Source organism: Ornithorhynchus anatinus, chromosome 7 (assembly GCF_004115215.2).
Source record: "Ornithorhynchus anatinus isolate Pmale09 chromosome 7, mOrnAna1.pri.v4, whole genome shotgun sequence".
Lineage (NCBI taxonomy): Eukaryota > Metazoa > Chordata > Mammalia > Monotremata > Ornithorhynchidae > Ornithorhynchus > Ornithorhynchus anatinus.
In genome coordinates, this window is record NC_041734.1 from 36,973,968 (window position 1) to 36,988,684 (window position 14,717).

A 14,717-nucleotide genomic window follows, 5' to 3' on the forward strand; every position below is an offset into this window, starting at 1 on the left:
GTAGTCATCTAATCCATTCATTCGGTCATTCAATAGTATTTATTGAGTGCTTACTATGTGCAGAGCACTGTACTAAGCGGTTGGAATGTACAATTCGGCAACAGATACAATCCCTGTTCAGTGACTGGCTCACAATCTAATCGGGGGAGAGACACACACAAAAACAAGACAACATAATCAAGATAAATAATTCTTCCCCTCGCTGACTCTGCAACAACTTATGCATGTTATGCGAACCAACTTGAGGTGCATTTGTTACTTTTCTTTTTTACTAAAATTATCTTAATTTTATCCTATCTTAATTTTATTTTATCTATTATCCTAATAGAAAATCAGTGTTTTACAGCTAAAACATTTCCTCTTTAAAAGTGGTGCAGTTGGTGTCCTTAGGGAATTTAATCTCCCTGTTTAATAATCCCTGTTTCATTTCTGAACATAATTTTATACTCTATTGCTTCTCCTATCTATATTTTATTTTACTGTTTTTCTCCCGCAGATGATTATAAACTCTTTAGGGGCAGAGATCCTGACTACTATAATGTACTCTCCGAAATGCTCAGTACAGTTGCTCAGACTAAGGGCTCAATAAATACTACCGATTGATCACCTTCCATGATTTAAATTTAAGCACTTATGTTAAAGAACAGCAAAGATTCACAAAGCAAATGTCATTAATGCAGGACCTAAGGCTTTCCACAATTCAGAATTTCTATTGGAAGAAAATTTTTGCCCAAGTCTCCATGGGACACTATGGGCTCCAATTTGATATTGGCCAGCAGTTCATTATGACATACACAGCTACTGCTTTTGGAGCCATGTACCACAAGACCTGCCTTCAAACATCCTTGGAATCCCAGTATCAGCACAACCTGTTTACTGATAAGTTCAGGCTTTTTATTCTTTTTTTTTTAAAAAAAATATCTCTGTCTTTGCATAGGCTTCAAAATATCTCTCAGAAGGGGAGACGAAGGCCTCAGAACAACCCTCAGAAATAGCATGGCTAAGTGGATAGAGCACGGACCTGGGAGTCAGGAGGACCGGGGTTCTAATCCCGGCTCCTCCACTTGGCTCCTGTGTGACTTTGGACAAGTCATTTAGCTTCTCTGTGCCTTAGTTACTTCATCTGTAAAATGGGAATTAAGACATTGAGTCCCACGTGGAACAAGAATTGTGTCCAACCTTATTAGCTTGTTAGCCCAGCACTTTCCTGGCACATAGTAAGTGCTTAACAAATATCATGAAAAAAAATAAAAGAAGAAACCAAGTAAACCAAGGCCTCAAAACAATCCTCAGAAACCAAGTAGACCTATATGGGGCAAAGAAGAGAGAAGAAAGGGAAAGGGAGGTCACTGGGGAGGCACCAGGCAATCAGAAGCTTCAATTCCATCAGGCAGATTCTCTGGCCAGTCGGGAAGGCACAATTTCAGAGTGAGTGACCCCAGGTATTCTGGCATGAGAACCACAAAGTATAAGCAGCTCCTTAGCTTCAGATACCCTAAAAGGAAGATGATGATAACATCTAGAGAGGCAGTGTGGTCTATTGGAAAAAGCACAAGACTGGAAATCAGGAATCCTGGGTTCTAATCCCAGTTCCACCACTTGCCTGCTGGCTGACTTTAAGCAGTTCAACTTGCTGCTCTGGGCCTTGTTTCCCCTCATCTGTAAAATGGAGATTTAAAATCTGTTCTCCCTCTCCCTTAGGCTGTGGGCCCCATATGGGACAGGGACTCTGATCTGATTGCATGGTATCTACCTCAGAGTTTTGCAGAGTACCTGCCACATAGTAAGCTCTTAACAAATACGATTATTATTAAAAAAGCTACCTAATGGATGAGCAGCACCTTTGGCATTTGCCTTCTCCCTGACAAATCACAACTACCTTATGGGCAGGGCCTGTCTTCAATTTACAGATGTTTTTTGTAACCTTCTGAGTATCCATTAGAGAACTTTGCACAGAGTAGGTTTCCAACAAATATTAGGACCTCAATAAATCCATAAAAAAATCAAATACACCCAACTGCCGAGTTGCATCTAAAAAGTACTAGAACCAAATCTCCTTGTAAGGTGGGTAAGAATCAAGTTGTTTTAGAGCCATTAGAATGGATTCCATAATAAATATATTGTCCTAGCATGAGATTGTCTCCAGCCATTCTAAAGTCAGTATCAGGATTCCTTTCATTACCGTCTCCAAAATTATTTACAATTGATGGAACTGTTGGCACGAAAGTTAAATAACAAAGCAATCCGGACATAAGATCTGCTTAATGCTCACCTGTGACTAAGGGGGTTTGTGCAGCTGGTTGTTCCAGTAAGACCATATGTTGCAGAAGAGGGTTGTGTGCCGTTCCCCCATCCCTCTCCAACGTCGTAGTGCTCAAGTAAGGAGTGAGGTGGGTGCCGGGAAAGAGGGAGATCCGCTGCTGGAGGGTTGGAATAGCAAGTCTCTCGGCTTCCTGCTGTCCTGATCCGCCCTGGAAGAGTACAACTGGTCATGTACACAGCTTACAGATGACAAAAGTACCATGCAGCCTAAGGACCCCATGATAAAATACTTACACTCGATGGGCCGGTAGCAGGAAGTCCTAATGTTATGTTGGGCAAGGAGGGCGATGTGTAAAGGGGAAGTTGTGTTACTGAGCCTTCTCGATTCACAAGTCTGTGAGCCAAACTGGTCTGGAAAGAGAATGTAAGACCACTGTTACCACATTGCCCAACGATGATGCGTAATTCATTAAATTCCAAAAAAACAAGTACTTTTGGAAGGAACAAAAACCTAAAAGAAAACAGTCAAGTCTATGCTGCACTGAAATGTGAAACTGTCAGAGCAAAAATAGATTTTGTAATTGCCATACAAATGCTAGTACAAACGGAAAATGTTTGCCTCGAGGATATTAGCTGATTCACAAACTATTAAAACAATAGGATAATGCTTTCAGAAAACTCCTTAAAAAATTACCCAGTGAAAGCTTAGTTATCTGGCATTCTTAGGGAATACACGGTGACGGCTACTCAAATATTTCGGTTATCTAGGGGTCAGAGATGACCAACAGAGCATTTGCCATAATCATTCCAGAGACCCAAGTAATGTCTGAACCCTAGATTGGTCTGTAAAGGCAAAAATTGTTTATGGAGAAAATTAAGATAAACCCTCAGTTCACTGACTGACTGAGATTTGAACTTTGGCAATCAGATTTGCAGAGAGTTCATGCAAATGCTCCAGGGTAACTGCATGCCCACTGGGGAGCACTAACATTGTAAATTCCTTCTCCACAAGGGATTAGTCAACCAAATGTTCCCACACAGAGTACCTTTATATACAAGATGCCTGATTAACAAAGTTTACATGGCTTCTAGCTGCATAAAATGGCAAATTGAGGTATAAATCAACAAGGCAGGTGGAGCAGAGGGATTTAACTCCAACACTTGGATTTTCCCTTCAAATGCTAGGAAATGAGGAGATTTGGGATGAAAGGGAATTGGAAAAGGTGGGTTCACACCTTTTGCCAATTAACCCATTGTATTTATGGAGCGCTTGCTGTACTAAGCACATGGGAAGAGCATAATGTAACAGAGTTGGTAGACACATTCCTCTCCCACTGTCTTATAATAAGGTGATGGAGTCATTCCAGTTCTTCCAAAATGAGGCTCACAGTCGATCAACCAAATAAACATTAGGAGGAGCTCCCATATAGGTTCTGTTCCTAGATTTGTTGATTACAAGGTTTGTCCCGGTAAACTCAACATATCAACACCTTCATCATCAACACCAGTCCTTAGCATATGTGTAAGGCCACATGTTAAATCATCTGGCCAAACCCGTGAGTCCAATCATGAAGCTGGTGTGAGGTCAGACTCAAGATCTCATAGTGATCCACCCTATCTCAGAGTGCCAAGAGTCTGCGTTTGTTGCTGAATGTTACTCCTGGGGTGGTGCACTACTGAATGTGAGCCACAAAAACACTTTAAGAGGAGGAGGAGGGAGAGGTGGAGCAGTTAACTCAACATTGTTGCCAGGATTTTGGTGCCTTGATGCCCACAGTGATAGAAACCAATAAGATTAAAAACCTAGGGCCATGGATTTCAGGTTGGATAAATTCCCTTCCAAATAGGTAGAGGGACATTTTCCCCCTGCTATCTACTCTTTTTACTATTTGTTCTGTTCTGCCCAATTTACTTTTAATGTTTAGAATCTGGCTACTAAGGTAATCATTTGCTAATTTACGAAGTCATCTTACCAAAAAAGAGGCTCAACATTTAAGAGCTGGACTTGTTTTAATGGAAGTGAAAGTCTGGTGTAGATTTGTTCCGCTATGAAGAAACAGTTGCGAAATATCCCAAGAACTAGAATGAAGTTTTCAAGCTTGATGTGTTTGCACTTCAAGGGTAAAACCCCAAACAACCCAAGTTACTCTGGAGACATGCCTTGTCTTTTCTGAACAGGCTCTCTAAAGACAAAGCTTCAAAAAGAGACTTATGTCTATGGATCATTTAGACAAATACTCACCTGACTACCTTCCTATTGTGGGAAAAAATAGTTTCTATGAACATCAGAATATAAGAAATTATTTTATGGGGTGAGGACAATGGCCCACCCAATTCAGCATTGTTTCTGGTATCATTCGCATTTACTGAGCACTAACTGTGTGTAAGGCATTGTACTAAGCACTGGTAATAATAATATTAATGGTATTTGTTAAGCACTTACTATGTGCAATAGGAGCAGAACACTTGGAAAAACTGTAATTGTCTACTATGGACCCTACACTCATGGATTTGCCTAAACTCTTCTTGTGCTATTCATATTTCAGCCTGCACCACTTCATATAATAATAAACATATACAGTACAGAATATATTTACATTCACATATTCTCTCTCTCCCACACATACACACACACCAAAAAAAATTTGTTGAAAATATTTCCTTTAATCTATCTTTAAATTTGTCCTGGTGTGACAGCAGGATTTGGTGAACAACAATTCTCTGTTCACTTCAATTCTATACTTTTTGATTTTGAAAACTTTCAATCATGTCTTCTTCTATCTTTCACAACTGAAGTTCTTCCTCAAAGTGTTTCATACTCTGATCATTTTAGCTGCCCTTCTCTTCACCTTCTCTAGCTCTATTTAAAACTACCAAGGCCCATTATAAATGTTTAAACTCTGGAAGCTGCCACTCTCAAGTTCCCAGGCTGGTCTATCAATCATCTTCATAACCTTGAGTTTCCGCAAAATATGAGCCAGAAAATTGCCATTGCAACCCTTTCTGGGAGTTTATATTTGTTTATGAGTATTTGGATTACAGGAAATTAAGTCCAGGTTCAATCCAGGAGGTGAAAATTAAGGTGTACACACATGTGCATTTTGTATATAACCACTTATTATCATGTGGATAAAGCTTAAAAAAATAGCAATCACTTCTATAGGCATCAGGAGCAAGGTTTATAATATGGAAGCTCCTCTTCTAGACTGTAAGCTTGTTGTGGGCAGGGAACATGCCTTCCAAGTCTACTGTACTCTTCCAAGTTTAGTATAATTTGCTGCGCTTAGAAGGCTCTCAATAAATACCAGTGGTGACTGATGATGTCCCTGGGGATAACTGAAGACAGTGCTAACAATATACTTGTGATAAAGCAAAATAAATATCAGTAGGAACATCAAGTTTCAGAAATACTCCCAGATATTCCCCAAGTGGAAAATGCTCTTGGAGCAAAGATGACTTGGAGCATTATGAATGTGCAGATCCTTTTTCAAAGCTTCCAAGTGCCATCTGAATGGAGAAAAAATATGGTTCAAAAAGTGTATTACAGATTATTGTAATAGTAAAGTGCCTGAAGCACTGGTCGAAAAAAAATAATGTCTTTGTTCATACTGAAATGCAGGATGGTTCCATTTTACATTTGTAAACAGTCTTTTTCTGAAAAAAATCACCTGTGGCAAGGTAATACATATTTTATTTCAGTATCATTTTGAAATATATATACCTTGCAGGATTTTATTCTCACACTGTGAAAGTAAAAGAAACCCACATTTTTCATCCTCTTTTATTGAAATTACAGTGCACCCCCCCCCACACCCACATACACACACAAATTCCCAAGTTTTTCTTCATAGGATGTATAGACATGCATAAAAAATGTCCAGAAATGTTCTTAGAGATCTTAAATACAATAATCAAGAATATTTGCAAAAACCAATCTAAAAACATGGAGGGAAACTAGGATGACAGAACAAAGCAACTTTACTATCTACTATAATGAAACTGACACCAATTGCTGAGGAATAAATTGTGCAGTTCTCTAATATTGTTACAAGATTACATTGCCTTATTAATAGGCAAAGCCTGTTTTCACTTGACCCATTTTTACTTTGAGTGGAGTCAGTCGGTGCCACTTTCCATTGTGTATATGCTCACAGGATAAATAATTGGGAATCCTCCAACTTGAGCTCTAAGCAAATATAAATTTCCTGATTGAAATGTAATCAATCCTCTTGTGGGCCTTACCTTGATAGTAATTTACTGAGGTTTATTACAACCAAGTTGCTTATTGATATGCAAAACAAAGGCATATAGCTCTAGAAGCACCTTAATTTCTGTCCCTCTTATTCAGAGACTAAAAGTAATTTCAGAGAGTGATTCTAAAAATGCCCACTACCACAGACATTGGCTCCCAGCTATGTCTGAGATAATGTGTGTTATCTGAGGTGTCCACTTATGAGGTTTATAGTGTTTCTGAATTCGTTCACAAATACCTCCAGAGAAATTTCACTTTCATACATGGGACAAATTCACTACTTCTTCCTTGTGAAATACAACTAAATAAATGGTGAGATCAACATTTATTGACAATCAATAGCTTGTATTTAGCACTTATATGCAAAGCACTGTATTTTAAGTATTTAGGAGAAGACTCAGGATCCCTGTCCTCAAAGAGTTTAAAATCAAGTGGGTGAAAAAGACAGGTAGGAATAAACAAAAAAATGTGCAATAAAGGAGAGTGAGTACTCAAGGGCTTAAGTGACAGAGAAGGGGAAGTTAGGAAGGAAATACGATAGGAAAGTGAGAGTTTAATAAAGGAACAATAATAATTTAATAGGAGTTTAATAAGGGAACGCTTCTGGAGGAGATATGATTTCTGAAGGGCTTTGAGGGCATGAGAACTGTAGTCTGCCAAATGTTAAGAGGGAAATATGGGAAAAGACAGGGAATGAGCAATTGATTGGTGGCAGAAGAGAAAAGAACTAGGTACAGTAAGTAGATGAGCATGAGAGGAATGAAGTATGTGAGCTGGGGTGTGGTGAAGTGGGAGAGGAAAAGTAAAGGGGAGACAGCTCCCTTAATGCTTATGGGTAGGAGTTTCTGTTCGAAACAGAGAGGAAAGGGCAACTATTGGACAGTTTCTGATGAGTAGGGAGGGAGGTGCAGAATGGTGTTTTAGAAAAATGATTTAATGATTTACATATTAAAAATCAATTATTTATTCATGCTAATGCCATCTCCTCCTCTAGACTGTAAGCTTGTTACGAGCAGGGAATGTGCCTGATAATTCTGTTTTGTTGCACTCTCCCAAGTGCTTTGTACAGTACTTTGCACAGAGTAAGAGCTTAATAAATTTGATTGATTGATTGACTGACCTAGAGGAAGAGTTGGGGAAAAAGACTGAGAAGGATCAGCCAGAGAGATAGGAGGAGAACCAGGAAAGGACAGTGTCAGAAAACACATGGTTACATAGTATTTCCAGATAAGCAGTCCACACTGTCACTAGCAACAAAGATGTCAAAGAGGATCAGTACAGAGTAGAATCAGTTAGTACTCTCTCAGGGTCACACCTGGAGAGTTTCCAGTACTCTACCAGTCTCGTATATGGGAAGGAGAGTCTAGCAGATGAACGGGGAAGCAGCGTGGCTCAGTGGAAAGAGCATGGGCTTCGGAGTCAGAGGTCATGGGTTCGACTCCCGGCTCTGCCACTTGTCAGCTGTGTGACTGTGGGCCAGTCACTTAACTTCTCTGTGCCTCAATTACCTCATCTGTAAATTGGGGATGAACTGTGAGCCTCATGTAGGACAACCTGATTACCCTGTATCTACCCCAGCGCTTAGAACAGCGCTCTGCACATAGTAAGTGCTTAACAAATACCAACATTATTATTATTCCCAGCTCAGGGAGTGGCTAGTGCTATCTGCTACAAGTCAAGGCTCCCCTGTGCTGGGCAGCAGCGACATGGAAGAGAGTTAAGGGTGGAGGCTCAAGTTTACTCTGTGGAAGGAGGCAGTGGTAAACCATTTCAGTATCTTTACCAAGAAAACTCTACGGACACACTACCAGAACGACTGCAGATGAAAGTGGGGCGTTCTGGGAGAGATGTGTTCACGGTGTCGCTATGGATCAGAGAAGACTCGACAGCATAATGCAAGACAAGAAACAGAGTTGGCAAAGAGGTCATTAGTGACCTTGGAGAGCTGCCTCTGTAATGTGCACTTAAAATAGTATTCTGCAACCTTTGTTATGCTGATGATAATGCCCTACTGTGAGATTTCAAGGGCTTATAGTTAAAAATTAAGGAACAGAGCAAAAAGATCAGCCTACATTTGAATGTAAAGAAAGCAAAGATCATGAAAACTGGAAGTTTTAACACATTTATGGCAGATGAAGAGAAGACTGAGATAGTTGACAATTTTTCTCTTCCAGGATCGATAATCAATAATAAAGGAACTAGTCAAGAAAATGCTGAAGATTAATGAAAGGCTGATTTGCTATGACGGGCCTGGAAAACTCATGAAATGTGCTGATATAACTATTGACATAAAAATACAATTTGTCAATTCTACGGTGTTCCCAGTAACAATGTATGGATCTGAAGGCTGGACAGTAAAAAACAGGATTCATTCATTCAATCGTATTTATTGAGTGCTTACTCTGTACAGAGCACTGTACTAAGCACTTAATAGAAAGAGCATTGATTCTTTTGAAATCTGGGTTAAGTGTATTATACCCCAGTGCTTAGAACAGTGCATGGTACATAGTAAGTGCTTAACAAGAATGATAATTATTATTAGTATCATTATTGCATGAACAGAGACTGCCCAAAAGTCACCTACAGTGACAGTAGGGTGGAGAAATAGGATGGGAAACTGACAAGCCCAAAATACAGTCCATTATTCAGATGGAAAAGCTGATGTCAAGAAGGTTCCAACAGATGTTCAGAGCTGAGAATAGTATCTTAATCAGTGGTATTAATTGAGCACTTACTACATGCAGAGCACTGTACTAAGCATGTGGGAGAGCACAATATAACTGAATCCTATGATTCCCAAACAGTTTTTTTTTGCTCATGTGAAGTTGCAGCCTAATGTTAAAACTGCTTTCTTCAAAACTGGGGAGAAGAATGACTTTTCTAAGAGATTATTTCTTTCAAAATAATGTGTTCAATCCTGGTTATGTCACATACATGCCCTTCTGCTGTCCACAGCATAGGAATCCATTCTGCTTTATCTTCCACACCTGGCAAAGTATGTGAAAGTGGGCTCTAAAAATGATGCAAAAATTGGCAAGGCACTGGTGTCCAAGTCCCAGCCAAAAGGTGGGCTATCAACCAAGGGGCCTAAGCACAGAACCCCATGCCACTTGAGGAGCTGGGGTCATCTGGGCTAGAAGATGGTCCCTACCTGCTAAGAGAGCCACGAGGCCCACTGGAATCCTAGGGAAATTCTGGTGGGCCAACATGAGCTACGTGGGCACTTTCAAAGCCACCCAGAACTAAGGAGTAGAATGGCACAGCAGAAGCAAAGTAATGGAACTCCTCTGATCCTTCTTGCTCCAGTGCCCTCTCTCCTTGCTCACAGATGTTCATGCCAAGACTTCCCAGAAAGAATTTCAGAAGCCAGCTGGCCTCCTGGCTCAAAATGATATAGTCCAAAACAGTGCCCTGTGCTTAGAACAGTGCTTGGCACATAGTAAGCACTTAACAAATACCGTCATTATTAATAATGCTTACTTTCACTGTGTGTTTGGGGGCAGAGAAGCAGCGTGGCTTAGTGGATAGAGCATGGGCCTGGGAGTCAGAAGGACCGAGGTTCTAATCCCGGGTCCGCCACATTTCTGCTGTGTGAACTTGGGGAAATTATTTAACTTCTCTGGGCCTCAAGTACCTCATCTGTAAAATGGGGATTGTGAGTGTGACCCCATGTGGAATAGGTGACTGTGTTCTACCTGAATAACTTGTATCTACTCCAGTGCTTAGAACAGTGCTTGGAACATAGTAAGTGCTTAACAAGTACCATAATTGCTAATTATTATTATTTTTTCATTCATTCAATTGTATTTACAGATTATTAGAATGGTGTGGAAGAACTGGGATAGATTCTTTCAACTTCATGAATGTCAGTACCTAGTGTTCAAAGAAACAGCAATGCTCATATGCATAGCGTCGATCAAAGCTTGAGCACTAAAATAGAAGTCTATATTTAGTATTTTATATATATATAGTATATTATAACAATACTATAATGGGACATGAAGGTCTCCAGGAACACAATCCTTATGTTATCAAACTGACTGTGCAATTGTGGGCAGGGAATGTGTCTGCTTATTGTTATACTGTACTCTCCCAAGCACTTAGTATAGTGTTCTGTATACAGTAAATGCTTAATAAATATGCCTGAATGAACTGTTACATATAGATGCCATGAAGATTGAATTTGCAAAACTGCAATGAAAAGCTATGGAAAATATTAATTGGTCAGGGTGCACCTGAGAGTCAGTCTTCAAAAGCATTCTGCTTTTGCTTTCTGTTTTCAAAGTATTAAAAATCGATCGATTGCATTTATTAATTTATTTATATTAATGACAGTCTCCCTCTCTAGGGTGAAAGCCTGCTGAAAACTGAAACTACAATCTTAACGTATAAACCAGCCGAGGCACCCCTCTCCTCTCTGAGGTTCACCTCTGACTCCCAAGCAATACTTTCTGGTATGATGATGTTAAGCACTTACTATGTGCCAAGCACTGTTCTAAGCACTGGGGTAGATACAAGGTAATCAGGTTGTCCCACGTGGGGCTCAGTCTTAATCCCCATTTTACAGATGAGGGAACTGAGGCACAGAGAAGTTAAGTGACTTGTCCAAGGTCACACAGCAGACAAGTGGCGGAGCCGGGATTAGAACCCATGACCTCTGATTCCCAAGCCCGTACCATTTTCATTAAGCCACGCTGCTTCTCGCTAAGCTCGCCGGCAGGAATAAACCAATGGAAGCTAATGGGAGGATGGGGTGGGGTGCTCCAGCTGCCAATACTGGCCATGCTGGTATTCAAAGAATGAGGCCAGCTAGCCTAGAGGCAGGAGCAGAAGAGGTTCAGGTCACTATTTCTCCTCCCTTTGGAGACCCCAAGTTGTCAGGGTCTTGGGGTAACGGCTTCAGCTGCAACCCTGGTAGTTTAGAAGTTGAAACAAATGGTATTCGCTGAACTCGCAAAAAAATTCCCATATAAAGGTCTCTAACTGGCTGTCACTTTACCTCACCTCATCTGGCTGAACCTTATTTTCGGCTTAATGTCTCTGCTAGCTCTGTGTGAGCAAGCAAACCTGAAATATATACATTGGGCCAAATACCAAGTACACCACTGTCTGAGGAAAATGCCTCCAATAAACTCGGTTTAAAGGTCATCAGTTATAGTCCCATAACTGACTACAAGTCTTATATTTTCCAATCTGTATTATTACCCACATTCTATTAGATTTTTCTAAAGGCCAGTCTTCAACCACAAAGTTTCTTTCAAGTGAGCATTACATGTGGGATATGATTGAAACAACCCTGAATATCACTTGAAGGGCTTGAGGATTATAAGACATTTTAAGGTGAATATAACGTGTTTAGTAAATTATTTATTTTTGTATAAACTGTTCTGTGGCTGTTTTCTGGTGATATTAAATAAGCATTACTGTTTCTAACCTTGGAGGCTGGATTGATTCGCTGAAAAATAAGTATTAGATCCCTAATGGATATTCTGGTGATTAATAGCCAGACATACGATTACATAGGAAGAAAAACCTAATAAGGACCACAATCATTTTGGTGAAGGGTAAAATAAAGGAAGAGACTAAATGCACTTTATTTTGTGCTATGTAAATGATGCTTGGTTGCTGTATTAGAAATACCATGGTCATGTGCAAAATATATCTCCTTATGAGGACTACTGGTTTGAAATTTATGCCAGCCTTTTAGAAACAGAAATGCTATACTGCTGTACCCCAGTTAGCATTCTTAATTGGTTCCTTGAAAATAGAGTGCTAAGCAAGAGAGTGCTAAATGTAATTTCCCATAGGAAATATATAATGTACATTAATGCATTAGTGGGATCGAAAATTGGCCGAAACAATACATTAAGAAGCAATGATAAAATAGACTATCGTTACACAATCAAATAAAAATGTAAATATGACTCAATAATGAAAGACATTGAATTCAATTTTTTTTGGTGAACAGATGTAAATAGAGTACTTAATTTTCAAGGTGTTATCTTATAGTCAAAAGGGAACTGTGTTAATTGATTGCTAATAGATCAGAGATGTTATCAACGCTACACTGAAATGGGCTTTAATTGCTCTATTCAAGTCAGTCAAAATAATTCAAAGGAAGAGGGGGAAAGTGCTTAAGTTAAGGGAGGGTGGGGAGAGAGTGAGAGAGAGAGAGAGAGACACAGAGAGAGAGAGAGAGAGAGAGTGTATTCTATGTGAGACAACATGGCAAGTAATACCAGTATTAAAATTCAAATGGGCCATAGAGAGAGAGATATCACAAAAGAACCTTAAAAGAAGGGTGTTATAATGGGGACTGCTGTTGGAGAAAAGACCACCACCAACCTCTGCTTGAATACTTGTGACAGATCCAGCAATTCCATTCTCATTGCTGATATTATTGGAACTGTTGTTGGGAGAACTGGGACCAGACCCAGGAGCACTATTGCAGGCAGAATCTGAAAAAGTCACAAATAAAAGGTACGATCAGAATCATTGAAAAATATTACAAAGAGCCAGGACATTTGAGGAAAAGAAAGGTCTAATAAAAAATATGCAATACATAGATTACATGTGACTTAAGTCTAAAATCTTCATATTTTCTTTTGAATATTAAGAATATTGAAGTTTTGTTTATTACATATTTTTAAAGTTTCCAAAATAGCATTGGAAAACTTAAAACGGGTGTGAATAAGCTCTCTACCAGATGTGTCCTGCTTACTTACCTTCCCACTCTCTAGACTACATTCCAGCTTGCACACTTCACTCCAAATTACATTTTGGTCTCAATTCTTCTGTTTCTGACTCACTACGCATACTCTTCCCCATAGTGCATGATACCAAAACCCAACATCAAATCTGCCAAACCACAACCCTCTTTCACCTTTAAAGCCTGACTAAAATGACACCTCAATCACAGGGTCAACCTCCCTAATGATGCTTTAATAATGATGGCATTTATTAAGCGCTTACTATGTGTGAAACACTGTTCTAAGTGTTGGTGGGGGGATACAAGGTGATCAGGTTGTCCCAGGTGGGACTCACAGTCTTAATCCCCATTTTACAGATGAGGTAACTGAGGCACAGAGAAGTGAAGTGACTTGCCCAAAGTCACACAGCTGACAAGTGGTGGAGCTGGGATTAGAACCCATGACTTCTGACTCCCAAGTCCGGGCTCTTTCCACTGAGCCAAGCTGCTATCCCCACAACTATGTAGCTCTCATATGTCTATCAGTTTCTTCATTCTTTTTTTGCCTGTTTTGCTTTGGCTAGTCGTAGTTATGCTTTCTTTCTCTTTTTCCTACTGTATGTTTGCAATTTGTGTCTGTCTATCCCTTTACATTCTAAATCCCTTGGGGACAGGAATTGTTTCTTCTACTTCTCTTAATTCCTTAGGACAGGGCTATACACAAAATATATGTCTGTTAAGCAGTACTAATAATTACAGTAATGATGATGATAAGAATGCCAAGAGTTGTAATTAAAGACTGGAAATCTAAATTTTCTGGTCACACTCCTAACTTAACCACTGATTTGTTCTTCAAAATATTCTTACAGGCTTCATTTTATCCGCCCATTAACAAGGATGAAATACCCATTTATTAAGTTTTCCACTTCAAGATCTTCTCAAGCACTTATTAGTATCCGAGTGCCTAATGTAGCAGAGCACTGTACTAAGCACATGGGTGAGTATGATATTTATTTACTTATTATGGCATTTGCTAAGCATTTACTATACGTCAAGCATTCTTCTAAGCATTGTGGTAGATACAAGTTAACAGGTTGGACACAGTCCCTGTCCCATCTGAGGCTCACAGTCTAAATACAGGGGAGGACAGGCAATGAATCCTCATTTTACAGTTAAGGACACTGGGGCAGAAAGAAGCAAAGTGACTTGCCCAAAGCCACAAAGGAGACATCTGGTAGAGTTGGGATTAGAAACCAGACCCTTTTACTCCCATGCCCATGCTCTTTCCACCAGGCCACGCTGCTTCCATGGAATTAATGATCATGTGTCCTGCCCTTGAGGAGTTCACAATCTAATGAAGAGCTTGGCAAGTATCACAAAAAAATTTTTTGCAGTCACTGATAGGGTGTAAAGAAAGATTTTACAATCGATTAACAACAGTATGGATAAACTGAGTCACTGTAAACAGGATCTCAAGTACATTCTGTTCTCAGAAATAACCAATTCAAGATAAAC

The 14,717-nt window shown here is 39.7% G+C and overlaps 1 protein-coding gene across 10 annotated transcripts in view; it reads right to left on the minus strand.

Annotated features, from left to right (window-relative positions):
- The window catches only part of HDAC4 (histone deacetylase 4), a 516,681-nt gene that overhangs the window by 106,553 nt on the left and 395,411 nt on the right, over window positions 1-14,717 (minus strand). For all 10 annotated transcript variants that reach the window (XM_029068939.2, XM_029068943.2, XM_029068940.2 and 7 more), the window contains 3 exons: window positions 12,860-12,972; window positions 2,557-2,673; window positions 2,273-2,471 (listed from right to left, as the gene is read on the minus strand). In XM_029068939.2, coding sequence (XP_028924772.1) covers window positions 2,273-2,471; window positions 2,557-2,673; window positions 12,860-12,972 — 429 coding nt within the window. The remainder of the gene's footprint in view (window positions 1-2,272; window positions 2,472-2,556; window positions 2,674-12,859; window positions 12,973-14,717) is intronic.